At 34.2% G+C, this 18,448-nt stretch overlaps 2 protein-coding genes across 5 annotated transcripts; one reads left to right on the top strand and one right to left on the bottom strand.

Annotated features, from left to right (window-relative positions):
• Window positions 1–246: 246 nt before the first annotated feature.
• LOC132599329 (WD-40 repeat-containing protein MSI2-like) lies at window positions 247–4,406 on the top strand. Its single transcript, XM_060312652.1, has 6 exons — window positions 247–628; window positions 1,614–1,937; window positions 2,067–2,210; window positions 2,953–3,077; window positions 3,590–3,685; window positions 3,888–4,406. The coding sequence occupies exons 1-6, from the start codon at window positions 314–316 to the stop codon at window positions 4,096–4,098; spliced, it is 1,215 nt and encodes a 404-aa protein (XP_060168635.1). The 5' UTR covers window positions 247–313; the 3' UTR covers window positions 4,099–4,406.
• Window positions 4,407–8,727: 4,321 nt separating this feature from the next.
• Window positions 8,728–14,728, bottom strand: LOC132599328 (basic leucine zipper 23-like). 4 transcript variants are annotated; one of them, XM_060312651.1, is made up of 5 exons: window positions 14,439–14,725; window positions 12,543–12,977; window positions 11,809–12,205; window positions 9,173–9,236; window positions 8,728–9,068 (listed from the first exon to the last, which is right to left on the bottom strand). In XM_060312651.1, exons 2-4 carry the CDS (start codon window positions 12,942–12,944, stop codon window positions 9,211–9,213), a joined length of 825 nt encoding a protein of 274 aa, XP_060168634.1. In that variant the 5' UTR covers window positions 12,945–12,977; window positions 14,439–14,725; the 3' UTR covers window positions 8,728–9,068; window positions 9,173–9,210. The 4 variants fall into 4 exon arrangements, with proteins under 4 accessions (XP_060168634.1, XP_060168633.1, XP_060168632.1 ...); XM_060312649.1 differs by lacking the exons at window positions 8,728–9,068; window positions 9,173–9,236 and adding exons at window positions 10,731–10,915; window positions 13,054–13,100 and having other exon boundaries at window positions 14,439–14,728; XM_060312650.1 differs by having other exon boundaries at window positions 8,728–9,236; window positions 14,439–14,724.
• Between the last annotated feature and the right edge of the window lie 3,720 nt (window positions 14,729–18,448).

Genomic DNA, 18,448 nt, shown 5'->3' with positions numbered 1-18,448 from the left:
TTATAGGACAATATTCGTCCACCTTTTTAAGCAAAAGGTAAAACTTAAAGATCACAAATATGAGGGTCAAAATTGAAAGAGCCAAAATTTAAAGACCATCCCAAAAGAAGGCCAATCCGTGCAAAAAAACTGAAAAAATGTTAAGAGTCTTGGGCTACATTCAATAGGCCCAAGTCCACTATGATCCACTAGAGCAGCAGCAGCAGCAGCCAGCAGCAGTACTTATAGCGGTAACTCTCCAACCGCCCTTCCTAGTTCCTATTCCATTTTTGGCGGGAAACAAAAGAAAAAAAACCCTCACTCTCAACCAACAATGGCAGAAGAAGAAATATCGGCGGCTGGTGGAGAAACAGAACAGGAAGTTGAAGAGGAATTCTCCGTTTGGAAGAAGAACACGCCGTTACTGTACGACCTCGTCGTCTGTCATGCACTTGAATGGCCTTCTCTCACCGTTCAATGGCTTCCCTCACCCACCGTTAACGACGGTGCTTTTGCCGTCCACAAACTCATTCTCGGAACTCACACCTCCGATGATTTCCCCAACTTCCTCATGGTCGCTAATGTTCATCTGCCACGTAATCCTGCTTCTGGACTTGAACACAATCTCATTAATCCTCAAATCCCTAAGGTCTGTGACTTTTTGAGTCGTACGTTTTCGTTAAGACATGCGTAAATGCGTGTTGAGTAATGCATATCTGTACACATATCAACTGTTTGATGAAACATCTAAATGAAAAAAGCTCTCTGTTAATGAATGTACGAGGAAATTTTATCTGCAATTGCTCTTTTCTGTCAATAAATAGGTTTAGTAAGTTTTGCTAGTGTTCACAGGTAGAGATAGTACAAAAGATTTTTTGAGTGGACTTATGTAACTTAGATACATTTTCATTAATACGTGTTGAGTAATGCATATGTGTATAGGTATGAACTGTTTGATGAAATACCTAAATGAAGAATGAGAAAACTTATGCATTGGAACCTATACGTATTTAAACAATTTAAAGAAGTTCTTCTCAAACTGTTAAACTATGCTAATAGTGTAGGAATATTTACAGGAAGTTAGTCTCTATACAAATGTTTATAGTATAGATAGATCTGATTTTATAAAGAGTATTCCTTCAAAAAAAAGTCATTAGGAGTAATGGATGTGGTAATTGTTTGGCATAATTTTGTTTTTTCAAAAATATTTTGAAAACATTGTTTGGTAATTTGGTTGTAAGAAGCGACCAGTTTTGGGCAGTTTTTTAAGATGAATTTTTCAAGTCTCAAAAAGTGGTTTAGACTAGTTTTTTCAAGTTTTTGAAGTTTTCTACTCACAAAACTTCAACTTCTTTTCAAGTAAAATATGCATGTCCAAACACAATTTCAGCTTCCAAAAATCATTTTTCATCTCATCTTCAAATTCCTTTTTACAAGTTTCTATGTAGTAATGCATGTTTATGAATATGAACTGTTTGATGAAATATCTAAATGAAGAAAGCTCTTTGTTATTGAAGGAACTTATGCATAGAAGCTATAAGTGTTTTATATGAGGAAGCTTTATCTGGGATTGTTTTTTCTGCTGTTAAGACCTGTCAATAAATTGGTTTAGTAAGTTTTGCTAGTGTTGACAGGTAGAGATAGTACAGAAGATACATGTTGATGGAGAAGTGAATAGGGCGAGATGTATACCACAGAAGCCAGCTGTAGTTGCAGCAAAGACTAGTAGTTCTGAAGTTTATGTCTTTGACTCTTCTAAACAGCCCCTAGATCATGAAGGGGGATCTTGTAACCCAGATGTTAGACTTAGAGGGCATGATAAAGAAGGTTATGGCTTGTCTTGGAGCCCATTTAAAGAGGGTTTTCTTTTGAGTGGTTCAAATGATCGTAAGATTTGTTTGTGGGATGTAACTGCAATGCCTCAAGACAAAGTGCTTATGGCCCATCATACGTATGAGGTAATTTGATCTATGCTTTTCGCCCATCACTCTCGAGATGTGCTGATTCGACTGAGATACTTTTGTTGATTCTGGAGCTGAAGTACTTACTATGGCAGATGAGATTTTAATTCTGGTATTTTTGTGTAGGAGCATGAAGATGTAGTTGAGGACGTGTCATGGCATCCAAAGAACGAGAACTTATTTGGTTCCGTCGGAGATGATTGTCGTCTGATCATTTGGGACTTACGCACAAACAAGTCCCAACACTCAGTTTTAGTGCACGAGAAAGAGGCAAGTGTCTTTTCTCTTTATTTCAGTTAAATTCCATCTGCTTAATATTTTACTTGACTCTGTTTTAGCTGTTTTATTGAGATTGATCTCAACTATGTTCATCTAATTGTTTATTTCCGTATTGTTATTCTAGAAGTAATTAAGACAATTCATATCTAATTTTCACAATGTACTATACGTAATAATATCTATATTCTATTGCATCTATCTAATCTCCTTGATGTTCCTCAACATATTTTACTTTTGAAACCTGATAACTCATAGATGATGAGCTAGGTATCCAATCCAATGTTATGAGAAACATAAGAAACTATGATGTGGAACAAAAAGTAGATTGTTATTCATGACTATACAATGTTACCTGAAAGGAAACAATCTCTTTATGTACAGAAGAAATATCCTGAACTTTATCCATGACTCGTCTGCTAATTGTTAAGAAACTAGACAAGGGGTCTTCCTTGGCCTCTGAATGATATCTATCATAGTTACGAAAGCTTCATATGGAACAATATGACAGGGAAGTTGAGATGTCATGAATATTGGAACTAATGGAACCTCTAACAATGGTTATCCTTGATACATTCTATTGGTTCTATTTATATCTGTTCAAGAGGTTAATTAAGTCACGTGTTTCACATGCAGTAATGAATTATGAAATCAGCAAGTGAATTACATGTTCACTGTATGTACAACTTTTTCCTGAAACAGTCTTGCTGATCTTGTTTTTTCTTCCTTCTTCCAGGTGAATTATTTATCTTTCAACTCGTATAATGAGTGGGTTCTTGCTACAGCATCGTCAGATAGTACTGTTGGTCTGTTCGACATGCGAAAGCTGAGCACTCCGTTGCATGTGTTCGGCAGTCATACGTATGTCCTTCAACTTACATTCGAGTCTCCAAATTTAGTGGAGTCAAATTTTTAAGTCACCCCATTATCTTATTGGCTTGGTGACTATGCAAATCACAGTTTGCTGATACTTGTCTCTGTTGATGATTGACTTATTAGTATTTGGATCCATTAGCATGCAAAAGAAGTCCTTTTGAAACCAAAACAAATGAACACTGTGAACTATCTGTGAAGTCTACTTTTAAGGAATGGTCAAATCTGTTGTTGCTTTTGAGCCCTGCTTATGCTCTTCCTCAGCTCATTCCTCCTAGTTTCTTTGATGACATTGCAATAGGATACCTCTACATTAGTTCATTTTAATAATCTTACAGTGCAATTCTATTCAGTCACTATAGCTGAAGATTCTTGATTCTCAGGCCTTTGCCTTATCCAGCAGTTATTCTGACCCTTTTCCTAATACTCGTGCATTCTACTACCTTTTGTTTGTACAAATGATAAAGCTTTTCTCACTAAACGCTAATGAATTTTTGCAGGGATGAGGTATTCCAGGTAGAATGGGATCCTAATCATGAGACTGTACTGGCATCTTCAGGTGGTGACAGAAGGTTGATGGTCTGGGATCTTAACAGGTACGCCATGCATGAAATGAATTCCACAACACAAACCATGGTGGTGGAGTATCATTAAAGTTTAATAAGAAATAATGGTGATTGAAACAAAACTGTTGTTTCCTTTGAATAATCAGACCGCAGCTTATTTTAAACCCTCTTCATTTAATTGTCTACTACCTACTTGAATAATAGTTGATTTGATTTGGTTTTATGTCTTCAGGATTGGTGATGAGCAATTGGAAGGGGAAGCTGAAGACGGGCCCTCTGAACTTCTTTTCTCTCATGGTGGTCATAAAGCAAAGATATCTGACTTTTCATGGAACAAGAATGAGCCATGGGTCATTTCAAGTGTGGCAGAAGACAATACTGTCCAAATCTGGCAGATGGCTGAGAGCATCTACCGTGATGACGATGACAACGTCGACTGCTGAGTTTCCGAACTCTGAATGTTCAATTTTTGGTGCATTTTCTCCTCCATCAGTTTGAGGCCGTTGTATTTGTCTGCAGATTTATGAGCTAGACGAGTGCCGTTAATTTGCACTTGTATGTGGCGTTGGATATAACTTAATTAGATGCAGGTTCATTAATATTAACTAGAAGAGTATTGTTGATATGTACTTGTATGTCAGAGTGCATGCTAACTAGTTACAGAACCGTCTAAGGTTCTAGCTTGGAATGAGAACTTTTTAATAGGGAGTGCTTTACCTCTCAGGAAATCTGAATTAATCGGGTTAATGGACTTTGAATACTGCAGCGTTAAACTAAAAAAGAATAATAAGCTGGTTTTCTTGAATTTTCTGAACTCTGGTCTGGAATTATATTTTGTTCACAATATAGTGGTTCTGAAGCAAGAAAAAATCTCCATTGTGAGAAGGAAGTGTTTTAAGATCATTTCTTCGTTATACCAAAGATCAAATGAACATAAATAAAACCTAATTGTGCGTATGTCCTCTGATCTCCTGATCTTTCTATTAAAAACCCACAACTTTGTTCAACGTTCGATAAATCTTTGGAGCTTTTCTAGCCTGCCCCCCTGCGCCCCCCCCCCTACCAAAAAAAAAAAAGACTGGATTTCTTTCACCTTCCTTGTATGAGTAAGAGTCCGGAACCAAAATGACCTCAAAAAAACCTTTTGAACCAAAATACCCAACCCAAAAAAAATTGACAAAAGTACTTTTAACACAGTAATTTACTGCGCTAAAGCAGTTCACGGAGACGGAGCTGTTAACTGCTTTAGCGCAGTATTTTACTGCGTTATAGAAGCAGTTAAAAAAAAAATTATAACGCAGTAAAATATTGCGTAATAGAAACAGTACCAAAAAAAATAAAATTGGTCTAACTTTATTTTTTGCAACACTTAGTGTTTTTTCCCATACTTTGACCAATGATTAGTCGTGTGTTAAGACTCTGAAACGTCAATATTTTATATAGAACCTGATTTTTTTTTTTTTTTGCGTACAATAATGTAGGCTCAATACATCAAGGATACGTAAACGTTCGGATCGTCATTTTAGGGGTTGAAAAGGTGCCCAAAGTAAGTTTTGTTTGTAAACTTTAGGTTTAAGTGTTCTATATACATAGATGTCCATTTTTGTTTGAAGACTTGTTGTCATTAGCTTAAAGTTTTTTATTTTTAGGGTTTAGATTTAAGTGTGTTATTTTTTAAAGCGTAATTTTATTTCGAATATACGCGATTTTTTGCGCTTGGACGACCGATTTACGCGATTTTTTTTTTTTTGCAACATATTCAAAATAAAGTTACGCATTAAAAAATAACACACTTAAGGAACACTTAGCGTTTTTTTTCATAAAAAGATCGCAACATCTTATTTTAATAAATCTTTTCTTTGCAACACTTAGTGTTTTTTTCATACTTTGACCAACGATTAGTCGTGTGTCAAGACTCCGAAACGTCAATATTTTATATAGAACCTGATATTTTTTTCTGCGTAATATAATGTAGGCTCATACATCAAGGATACGTAAACGTTTGAATCGTCGTTTTAGAGGTTGAAAAGGTACCCAAAGTAAGTTTTGTTTGGAAACTATAGGTTTAAGTGTTTTATTTTTTAAGGTTTTGATTTAAGCGTGTTATTTTTTAATCAAGACATAACTTTATTTTGAATATAAATATAATTCTAAAAAATATAGAGAGAAAAACTAGTTGTAAAGTGATCAAACTTTAGATGGTCATAACTTTGCGCTCGGACTTTCATTTTACGCGTTTTTTTTTTTGAACTTGCGTATTTTATTAAGATCTATGCGGACAAACGGCCGCAAGGCGGTTTGGCCGAGCCGATTTTAAAAAAACACCTTTTATCCCATTCAATTTCAATTTTCTCCCAAATTGGCGTGAAATTTTCAGTTTTATTTACTTATAATATGATGATACGCAATAGGCTGTGAATGTCAATTTCACTTCTGCGGTTTCAATTTTTGAAAATAAAGCTGACTAGTTTTCTTGACATATAAAGTTGACTAAAATAACCTTACAGTCAAACACTAAGTTTTTTCAAACAAAACTTATTTCGGGTACTTTTTCAACCCCTAAAATGACGATCCGAACGTCTACGTATCCTTGATGTATTGAGCCTACATTATTATACGCAAAAATAAATAAATCAAGTTCTATATAAAATATTGACGTTTCGGAGTCTTGACACACGACTAATCGTTGGTCAAATTATGAAAAAACACACTAAGTGTTGAAAAAAAAAAAAGTTTACCAATTTTTTTTAGTGCTCGCTATAGCGCAGTATTATATTGCGCTATACAAAAAAAAAAAAATCTTTAGCACAGTATTAAAGCAGTTAACGGCTCCGTCTTCATGAACTGCTTTAGCGCAGTAAATTACTGCGCTAAAGGTACTTCTGTCACTTTTTTTTTGTTGGAATATTTTGGTTCAAAAGATTTTTTTTGAAGTCATTTTGGTTCCGGACCCTATGAGTAATGAAGTATATAACACTATAGTTTATTGTTGGTGGGGAAGTTAACAATACCTGACAACATTCAGGGATGAATGCAGACCACTATCAGTTCTCAGTTGTAACTCAGCAAAGAGCAAAAAATAGATGAAAAACTCTAGTAATATAGGAGGAGAAAATAAGGTCCACCAAACGACGTTAGAATGAGCTTCGAATAATATTATAAGCTAGGGCTGATCACGGTTTTGGTTAAAACCAAAACTAAAATCAAATCGAATAAAAAAAATGACATTTGATTTGGTTTTAAATTTTAAAAATCGATAATATTTGATTTGATTTTGATTCTATTAAAAAATGATTGAATAAATAACCGAACCAAATAGATAAATTATATACATAAATTTTATAATTATTTATATGTATAATATTAGTTTTTCATAAATAACTATAAATATTTTATACCTTTTAATCATTAATTTATTTTTTGATCTACTTATTTTACACAAGGCCCATGTTTTTAAGAATATGTCCAAGCCCATGTCTTTAAGTCTTTTAACTTTTTTAATTGTTAAGTGTAAACCTACTAACAGAAGCTCACGTTAGAGTCTAATGTTTTTAACTTAAATTTTTATTTTTAGCCTTTCTTTATCAGCCATTTGATTTTAAGTTTTTTTTTTTTCGAATTTATAACTTTCTTTTTTCTTATCTGAATGGGTCTTAAACTTCTAATATTTTTCATATGAAAAGATAGGTCGTAGATTTGGAGATTCTTATAAAAGATACTTCAGTAAAATTAACATTTGCTGCAACTCAAGCATATGGTAGTGCCCTAATACTTCTTCCGTGAGTAATCCAGAAAAGAACAACTCCTTGTAGTCGAGACCCTAGCCTTAGAGATAATGATAGAAAAACATCTGAAGTTTAAAATTATTACACAATTTTTTTTAATGAAATGGGAGAATTGAGGGCAAAATGCAAGTACTGCCCTAAAGTTTGGGATCATTACACAATTTTTTTTTATTTCATATATTTTCATTTAAATTTTAAGTAGTCTTTATATTTAATTAATATGTATGTTTGTAACAACTAAAAGCTGCTATGCTCTACTTTATTTCCAGGGATATATATTAAGATGACAAAAATGATACAGCCACTATTAAGTTAATTTTTAACTCTATATATAATAGTTTAGCAACTTTGAATAACTTGAGTACTACACTATTACTAATAGTGAAAATGTTTCTATGATGTATGTTCCACCTTAAACTATAAATAAAAGTTATCGTTTGAACAAAAAAAATATTTTTTTCAACTTTTTAATGTTTTATTGATAAGTCTCATAACTGCTAGTCATAAACCGAAAAATCGAACCAAAAGACAATAACCAAACACGTGATTATTATTTTATTTGGTTTGATTATGATTTTAGACATTTAAAAACCGACTAAATTAATTTAGTTATGATTTTAATCAATAACCGACCCAAACCAAATCATGAACACCCCAATAAATATGAGGTGTGCAGAATCTGACTGATGATAATAGTAAGTTACACAAGCAAAATCTTATATATTCAGGCGTCACATCCAGCATTTGATACAGCGCCTGAAATACGTTACGCAGTAACTGTGTTACCAACTCCAAAAAACCTTATATTCTCTTTCTAATGGCAGGGCATCAACAAACCTATCCAAGATGGATCTAACAGAGCAAAAATAACTTAAACACACACAATCAACAATTAGCTGTACCCACCACCCTCGAGAAAACCTCAATTCGTAAGTGTATAATGTGAGGCTGAAACATCAAAATTCAACACTCTCAGATGTAAATTGACAAAGGGAGAAAGAGACTTATTTTGTTGTTCCCGTACCAACCACTCCACGACCCAGCGCCACAAGCCCTTTGACTTTTGACCCAATGCTAATGACAACCCCTCCCCCTTCCCCTACACACAAAAAGGGGAGACCAAAACCAAACATTGGAGAGGAGAAAAAACCCACTAGGGCATATAAATACTACATATTTCACAATTCATGGTTTCTACTTCATGAGATTTTTTGTACTTTCTGCAGCTCAAACTATTACTGAACACACCCATCTGGTTCCAGAAGTAATGCAAAGGGAACAGGAACAGAGAAACCAAGCAAATGCACTTCAATTGTTTGTCAAGAGTGTTTGAATGTTGCCACTCTCGATAGCAGAACTACGAGCAATAAAAAAAGCCACCATCTATTCCAAGTTTATTGGTTTCGAATTCACATAATCTAAGAAAGAGAACTTGTCAATCTAGAAATCCATCAGCAAGAGGCGATATTCATCAAAGAATGAATAAATACAACACGGAGGAATAAAGCTTCCAGATCTTCACAGAAAACCAAAACTATTGGTTATCCTCTTCATGTGTTCTACTAGCTATATTCATTCGATTTGTTCTGCTTTACACGGCTGTTGATAAGTAAGTGAAACTGAGACACCTACAAGGACACCAACTCAACAGCCAGAACAGATTCTAAAATTGAACTCAACAAAGCAGAGAAGCTGGGAGAAATCCCAAGAGAGGGCACATAACAAAACATACTTATTCTCAAGAACAAAGATGCTCTCCTAAGAAGCTCATCAACTTGCTGTTGTTGAACGTGTACCTGAAAAAGCAAAGCAAAGATCAATATAAAGGAGGACAGCCAAGAGGGTTAAAGGTAAAACTAAGTTATCCTTCAACACTAGGAGTGGAAAACGGGCGGGTCAAAAACGGGTTAAACCAAAAAGGATAAAATATCCGACCCGCCATATTTAACACGGATAAAAAAAGAGTTAATCGAGGGATAATATGGATATCCACATTATCCGTGATTTTAGGAATAATCAAGTGGAAACACAAGCTAAAAACCAAAATAAGCTTCGACGCTCAAAAAGCAAGAAATCATGAAAATAACAAGCAGACAAATGGGTATTCATATTATGGATATCCGGTTTTTATTGTTCAGTTATCCAGCCATGACTAATGGGTCGCATTGGATGGTTACTTATTTTACCAGCCCTATTCAACCCTGGTACATCAACCCGTTTATCACTCAGCTCATTGAAAGTGAAGTGTACTGGTTCTTCTGCCACCCACCTAATTAACACACAGAATAACTCACTTTAATTTCATTATGTCACCAACCAATTTATAGCATAGAAGCTTGGAAACAGTTATTTTAACAGCCACGGTAAAATACATGGGGATCTTTCTTTTGTCTACCATCTGCCAATTTTAATTAACCTCAGTGAAATTAGAAAAAAAAGACCCCCTTTTTTTTGTCAAATCTTAAAAACAAAAGTTCTGGAAAAGATACCATAAGCCACCAAGATCTCAAACACTCCCTATAGATCAAGAAGATTTCACTTACTGTTCCAGTTCACAATTTCTGATATCAAACACATAAAGATTCCTCATTCGGCATACTGGAACTAACAAGTTGACAAGCTTCCATAAAAGGTAAATAGGTTGCAAACTTCAGCATTTTAAGTCCACCTCGGAATTTTGATCCAGAATTTCTTGAACTCTTTCCTTGTCTTCACTCCATATAAGCATAGTTAGTTCTTCTTTAGCATACATATATTTAGGGGGCTTCACGGTGGACAAAAAAATGGGGAAAATATGAATTAGGGTCCTCTATGTGTCGCTTTGTTATGCGCGTAGAGAATGGTGACCGAGGATGGAGGAAAGGAGGAAGAAGATGGAAGAACAAGAGAGAGAATCTAGAAAAGTTGGTACTTTTTTTTTTCAATAGAACCATAAGATAAATAACTTCGAAAAGATAGTTAAACAATGAAGTCAAAATATTACTAAAAGCAAAAACTGAACCATGCAGTACATGTAACATCTTTTAAAAACAGATAAGCTGAAATCTCAATCTCCAGCAAAATTTCACCTCAGATAACTAAGTTTACACTCTAATACTTAATAGGTTCAATAACTGCAAGTTGAGGACCAAGCTTCTCCTCAGCAACTTTCTCTGCCTTAACCCTGAGTTTGGCCAATTGCTTTCTCCTCTCATATGCAACCTGGGTTCTCTCCTTTCTCTTGTTCTCAAGCTCCTTGATAGTGTCATAATGGTTCCATCCAACCTCTGATGAAAGCTTACCCAAGAGACAGTATTTATGTCCTGCTTGGAGTCTCAACACCTTGAGAGTATCAGGAATGACCATCCTCTTGATTTTGTCATATGGTGGTGGAACACCCTCATAAACCTTCAAGCGGGCAAGAGCAGCTGCTCCACGCTTAGTTTTGTGGGGAATCATCCCACGGATGGTGCGCCAGAGGATTTTAGAAGGAGCCCTAAAATGAATAGGACCATGAGAAGGTTTATTATTCATTCTTTTCCTAAGAAACGTAAGGTACTTCATTTTCTGTCTCACAAGTCCACCAGACAGACAAATCTCTTCACATCTCACAACAACAACTCTCTGTCCATTCAACAATTCCTTAGCTAAAATGGAAGAAAGTCTTCCAAGCATATGGTGACGTGCATCTACCACTATTCTCCTTGCAGAGATGCCTGAACCGGACACCATTTTTGTTTTTCTTAAGGTTGTTTTTTTCTTAAGGTTGTTTTTTTCTTAAAGTTGGTACTTTTTTACCACGCCAACATAAGTGAGAATCACTCTTTGTGCCATGTCAGTGTTTAATAGGCACATTTTAGTGATTGTTGAAGTGTTCAATAGGTACAAGAGTTAGTTAAGGTGTCAAAATGAAAAGTGGTGCCAATTGTGACTCAAATGTTCAATAGGCACATTTCGGTGGGAATTGGAATGTCTGATAGGTACAAGAGTCAGTTGAGGCGTCACAAAGAAAAATGGTACCAACTTTAGGAGGTTGTCCACGTAATTGGCCATTTTTTTTATGCACTCACATTTCCTCCATATATACACACACATTTCCCCTCCGTCCATTTTATATGAAGATGTTTGACCAGTAGATTTTTGATGTAGATCTGACTTACGCATTATATTAATTTATAGTTACAGTGAAAAAAAAAAATTAAAGTAGTGATTTGACTAGACGAGTTACTGTAAGCCATAAAGATACTCTTTTGTGAAGGAAAAGCACTTTAGTCCTAGTTCCAAATGGTAACTGTGCTCATGTGACTGAAGGACAAAAGTTATAAAATAGTTAACATAGTCCAACTTTCAGATAATATCAACTTTAAGAGAAAATGCAAATGAATTCACCTTTTCTCTTGCTTCGACCAGAAGTGTTGGCAATAGGTGTGCTATTACCCACATCACACCCAGGAACCTCCTCAAGTCCAGAGTTTTGATTACCCAAGCATTGAAGAGTCTCAAATTCACAGTTGTTGTTGAAGCCTTGTCCATTTAATACAGTGCCATCTGAGCTTTTACCTTCTGCGCCTGGGTGAAGGCAATAAACCTGATCATCACATTGTAGGTTGCAAGGGTTGACAACATATGCTCCGGGAAGGTTAGGATTAACAATGTGCTGATATGCATTCCCGCTCTTCATGGGCTTCTGGTATGGAAATGATCCAATTTCCCCTTCAATCCTTCCTCGGATATCCACAAGCAAGCACTTGAGCCTAGCAACCTCGGCTTCCAATACAGCCTGACCCTGCAGTTAGAGGTGGCAAAATTAGCCCATGAAAACATGACCCACCCAAATTGACTCATGAGAAACCTTGTCAAGAAGTTTTCAAGAAGACATTTTCTTTGTTTGATATGTTATATATTGTATAATAAAGGAAAAATAGTTTTATTAGATACTTAGAAAGATTATGAAAGAACAAATAAAGAAATTAAACTTAGTAACAATTGGGCGGGATTGGGTTATGAGCCGCTTTTTAGCCCAATCCAGTTCAGCCCAAGTAACTTTTGGGCGGGTCATTTATTAACTCAGCCCATTTTGACCCGCCCAAATTCAGCCCAACTCGCCCATTTGACACCCCTACCTGTAGCCTCTTCAAGAGTTGCTGATTTATAGCCCTCAATCTGATAACTTCATCCTCTAATGAAGCAGCTCGAGCTTTCTTTTTCTCACGATACTTGCGAACAGCTTCCTTATTACCCACGGGTCGTTTCTTTCCTTTATTATTCTCTGTCGACTCTGCAGTATCGTCGCTAGGGTTCTTATCATCGTCTGAGGTAGGCACAATTTTGGTGTGAACATGGTAACACGTGTGTGTGTGAGAGTTATCAGGCCCAGGCGGGTTGCAAGTGTGGGCATGAGTACAGGCATGCGCATCTTTGAGAATCTCATTGAAAAAGCTGTCCATAGAACTACTGAATTCACCAAAATTTGAACTTGATAACATTTCTGGGTTAGAAATTTCCAGCTCCCCGTCCGCCATCATATAAAACTTCAATAGTAACGACTAGGTCAAAATCTGCAGTAAAACACTAGCATTTAAGAAACCTTCTAAGCAGTTTTCATACCTCATTCAAATTAAGGTAAAAACCTACCTACTCAGCCATCATAAAAACTTCAATAGTAACCAATAGGTCAAAATCTGCAGTGAAACACTAGCAAGACCCTCTGAGCAATTCCATACCTCATTCAAATTAAGTTAAAAACCTAACTACTCAGCCATCATAAAAACCTCAGTAGTAACCAAAGGTCAAAATCTGCAGTAAAACACTAGCAACTAAGAGACCCTCTACGCAATTTTCATACCTTATTCAAACTAAGGTAAAAACTTAACTACTAGTCCAGTCAATAATAGAGCAAACCACCAGAAAGGAAATGCAAGAAGACGAGACATAAAGTTTTCAACTTGAGCATAAAAAGTAGGATAATTACAATTTTCGAATAGACCCAAATCTTGAAATGGAAATTCTGACATAAAATTTTAACCTGGGTCGAAATCAAATACTAGCTTAGAAAAGGCAACCACCTCACAAAACAAGAAATACTAGGAGAAGACAATAAGGCAAAAACCTAACTACTAGTCCAGTCAATCCTAAGGCAAAATCTCCAGAAAGGTTTCAACTTGAGCACAAAGAGTAGGATATTTATAATTTTCGAGAAATCTTGCAATTGAAATTCTGACATAAAACTGAACGTAACTACTAGTCCAGTCAATAATAAGGCAAAACCCCCAGAAAGAAAGTGCTAAAGGCTTCAACTTGAGCACAAAAAGTAGGATGTTTCTAATTCTCGAACAAACCCAAATCTTGAAATTGAAATTCTGGCATAAGATTTTAATCTGGGTCGAAATCAAAGACTAGCTTAGAAGAGGCAACCCACCTAATCACACCTCACAAGACAAGAAATAGTAGAAGAAGACAAAGCTAAAGCCATGGATTCAGATACTGCCAAATCAATAACAAATCACTAAAACTGAATTGAATTCACCAAAATTAACTGAAAAAGACACAAGGTAAAAACCTAACTACTAGTCCAGTCAATAATAGAGCAAACTCCCAGAAAGGAAATGCAAGTACACAAGGCATAAAGGTTTCAAATTGAGCATAAAAAGTAAGATATTTATAATTTTCAAGGAAAACCCAAATCTTGAAATTGAAATTCTGACATAAAATTGAACCTAACTACTAGTCCAGTCAATAATAAGGCAAAACCCCCCATAAAGAAAATGCATAAAGGTTTCAATTTGAGCATGCAAAGTAGGATAATTATAATTTTCGAAAAAGACCCAAATCTTGAAATTGGATTTCTGACATAAAGTTTTAATCTGGGTCGAAATCAATTAGGTTAGAACAGACAACCCACCTAATCACTCCTCAAAAGAACAAGAAAGACCAGGAGAAATCAAGGGATTCAAAGGCAGTAAAATTGAATTGAAATAATAAAAATTAAAGTGAAAAAGACATCAGAAAAAGATACTTACAGTGAAGCTGAGTATGAAGATGCAGAGAAAAGGAGAGAAAATGGGGTTAGATGAAAAAAGAGGAAGGAACCCTAGAAAATTCTATAAAGGGGGTGTTGAAATGTATGTGTGGGATTCTTTTTAATGGCGGAAAAAAAAAGAATGGAGGAAAAACAGAGGGGCCACAGGTCAAGATTCCAAACACATGCGCACACACAACACTACTGCTAGTTGCTGCAAATTGAGCTCCCCCTTTCTGGAAATCTCGGGACTCAATTTGTTATTTATACCTATTTGAGGGGCCGATTCGAATTATTTGTTTATACGGTTTCAATTAGCGGTGCACAGCCAACCACTTTATCTTGCACTTGGCAGTATGCCTGGCAACCGGTTCCAACCGGAACCGGTTATGGAACCGGTTAAGGAACCGGCCGGTTCCGGTTAAAAAATCGGAACCGGTTAATCGATTCCGGTTTAACCGATTCCGGTTTACCGGTTTTAAACCTCAAACCGGAACCGATCCGGTTTGAAGTGGTTAAAATCTATTTTTTTTTGTTTTTTGTATTATATATATATTATAGTATTTATTTGTATATTGTAGCTATATTTTCATATGTTATACAACTTTATAATTAAAGTTTAAATATTTACTGACTAACAGCCTAACAGCAAGTCAGCAATACAGAATAGTGTTTTTCGTATACATATATATGTATAACTTACATATACTATGTATAACTTAATATATATACTTATATATATGTATAACTTAATATATATACTATATATATGTATATATATGTACTATATACTATATATACTTATATATATGTATAACTTAATATATATACTATATATACATATCTACTATATCTACTATATATACTTAATATATATGTACTATATACTAAATATACTATACTTAATATATATGTACTATATACTAAATATACTTAATATATATACTATATATATGTACTATATACTATATATATGTATATACATATCTACATACTTATATATATGTACTATATACTATACATACTTACTTATATACTTTTATTTTTTTTATTTTTTATCGGTTTAACCGGTTCCGGTTTCCAAAATATTGGAACCGAACCGGTAAACCATTAAACGGTTAACCGGAACCGGTTAACCGGTTCTACCGGTTCCGGTTCCGGTTTAACCGGTTCGGTTACCGGTTAAAACCGGTAATGGCAAACCGGTTGCCAGGTCTACTTGGCAGTTTCTTATGTTTTACTTTTTTCTTTTTTTCACACCTAAGAAGTGACTCTCTACTTGCCTCAACATGATCGATTAGTCAAAATAGGTGTATTTTACTTGTCGTTTATTTACTTAGACATATTTCTTAAGAAGCTATAAATGATAAAAGATAATTTATTTTTTTCTGTTTTACCTATAGTATTAATTATTCATCTTAAATCATTTTTTAAATTTAATAAAAATATGGATACATTAATAAATTATGCATTTTATTTATTATTTTTTAAACAACCTGAGAAGTCCAAAGTGGACAAGTATATCGCATCTAATTATTACTAATCATTTAATGATTGAAATTAATCAAAACATATTTTAAAAGTTATGCAGCCACTAACAATTCTTTAAGTTTCCAACCTAATAATTAATATAAGAGTAAATAGGAACATAATGGTAAATTATCTCTTGATTTTTTCAAATTAAAAAAGTAAAAATGAACAATTATTTTTAATACACAAGACAAGTAAAAATATACGAAGGGAGTATATTTAAAATGATTAATAAATACTGATATTATTTTTATAATGATACTTTTTCTATAACAAGTTTTGTTTTTATAATTTTACCAAGATTTCAAGTGGTTTGAGAGGTATTTCAAGTTAAACACTCTCTCACTCTAATTTAAGTGGCATTGTTTCCTTTTTAGTCTATTAAAAAAAGAATGTCGCTTTTCTTAAAATAGAAACAACTTAACTTTTAAAAGTTCTCTTTTAATTGATATGGATAGAGTAATCCTAATTTTTACGGACCTTTTTTAATTTGCCTTTCATTTTACTTTTTCTTTTTGAAATTGTATAGCTACTAATTGATCTTGCTTCTCTATTTCTTCTCTCTCTTTTTTGATCCGCGTGTTTGACGATTATTTGCAATAATAATAACTTGCGTATTTTTGGATTATTTTTCAAATAATTATTCCACTAGAATACAAATAAGAAAAATTGAGAGCGAACGATGAAATTGCTTACGTCTCATGTACTCTTGAACCATCTTTAGGATATTTAGGTCATGAAAAAAGAGATGTTGCATTACTTACCAAACTCCACATATCGTGAACTCCTGATCTAGATTCGCTAACAAAATGGTTGAGAAGTGTACAGGTCTCATCCAAAAATAGTAATTGATTTATCTGTATTTGTTCAAATTTTGATGGACAAAGTTATATTATACGTACAAGCTGGCTCCGATAATAATATTATTAAAAAAAATGGCCACCAAAGTTTATATCCTAATGATTCTGTTTCCTCGGGTCTAAACAGAATATATGACCTGTGCTTCATCTTTCACATGTTCATCCAAATAATTTCTATGCCTGCCTAGATTTATATATTAGTAGTAGTTTGTACTGACATAAATATTGATGCACTATTCGAAAAAAGTACCAGCTTAAAATAAAAATAAAAAGATAGGCACATCATAGATTGTTTTCGATTGTTTAATCTTTTCGTTTATTGACATTTCGTCCAAGAATTATTGGTCAATACTTTCATCAGTTACTTAGATAACAGTATTTCCTGGGTGAAATCATTGAGATGCTGTGCAGAGTTCTTGTAAAATAAAATAAGCTACATTAAAAGCTGTATGTTTTGATAACTAATTCTATAAATGATGACGAGAATATAATCAAATTATTGTGATATAGACGTTGACATTTAAGCACACTGTCCATTTCAAATATATACCACTTGTTTTTTGGGCCCGAGAAAAAGTTTAATTATTGACTATACAAGCCAATTGGTATAAAATCTTAAAATAATTTTAGTTTTAAATTGCCAATATGCAAATCATGGAGTTTGATCATTACTCTATTGCTATTTCAGTTCCTTCGCAAGGCTCAGTTATGAATATTCATCTAACAATAACTGTAAACTAATTATTTTTTGCCTCACTTGTAAAGACAATAGCAATACTGAGATTGAAACCGAGCAATATTGACTAAAGAAAACTAGTTGAGACTGAAATCAATAAAAATGTACAATTCATAAATTGGTAAACAGTTTATATCTAGCAATATTTAGAGCTTGGAAAGAAGAAAAAAATTAGTACTAGAAGCTAAACATTTCTTTTTCAAACTAAAGACGATAATGAGATAATGTTCTCAACAGAACTGCGAACATGTGTTAACAAAAAGTGATTGCCGAATACCAAAGTAGCAGGGGCATTAATAATGCTTGATGTTGCTAAAATATGTTCTTGCTTCGACTTGTTAACTTTTCTGCTTCAAACAAAGCAACTTTCTTCTCCAAATTGGGATAATCAGAGTTATTCAATCTCACAAAAACCTTGTTAAGCTCGTTGCATATCCAATCACTCTGTTCAAGTTCCCTATTATAGCATCGCATAACAAGTTCCCATAAGTGCAGTTTGCATATTATTCAGTAAAGAGAAACCACTATATTCTAGTCTTAATTGAATACTTGAATCGCATGAGAGACTTGGCAGGAGCCATGTTAGGATCTCGAATAATATGTCATCAAAACAATGCTTCTCCATAATTGTCTGCGTGGAAAAAAAAACAACAACAAAAACTCAAGTCTCCAATAGCCTGTTTGGTCAAACTTCTAAAATCAGCTTATTTTGAAAAGTACTTTTTGGCCAATTAATTTAAAAAACAGTTTTGAGCAACAATTAGTGTTTGACCAAGTTTTAAGAAAATGCTTTTAAGTGTATTTTTCTCAAAAGTGTTTTTTAAAAAAGTGCTTCTGAGAAAAAACTACATTTTTTAGCTTCTGAAAAACTGCTTCTTGTTATGA

This window comes from Lycium barbarum, chromosome 6 (assembly GCF_019175385.1).
Source record: "Lycium barbarum isolate Lr01 chromosome 6, ASM1917538v2, whole genome shotgun sequence".
NCBI lineage: Eukaryota > Viridiplantae > Streptophyta > Magnoliopsida > Solanales > Solanaceae > Lycium > Lycium barbarum.
The sequence above is the reverse complement of the archived record's forward strand: the minus strand, read 5'-3'. Positions and strand labels throughout refer to the sequence as shown.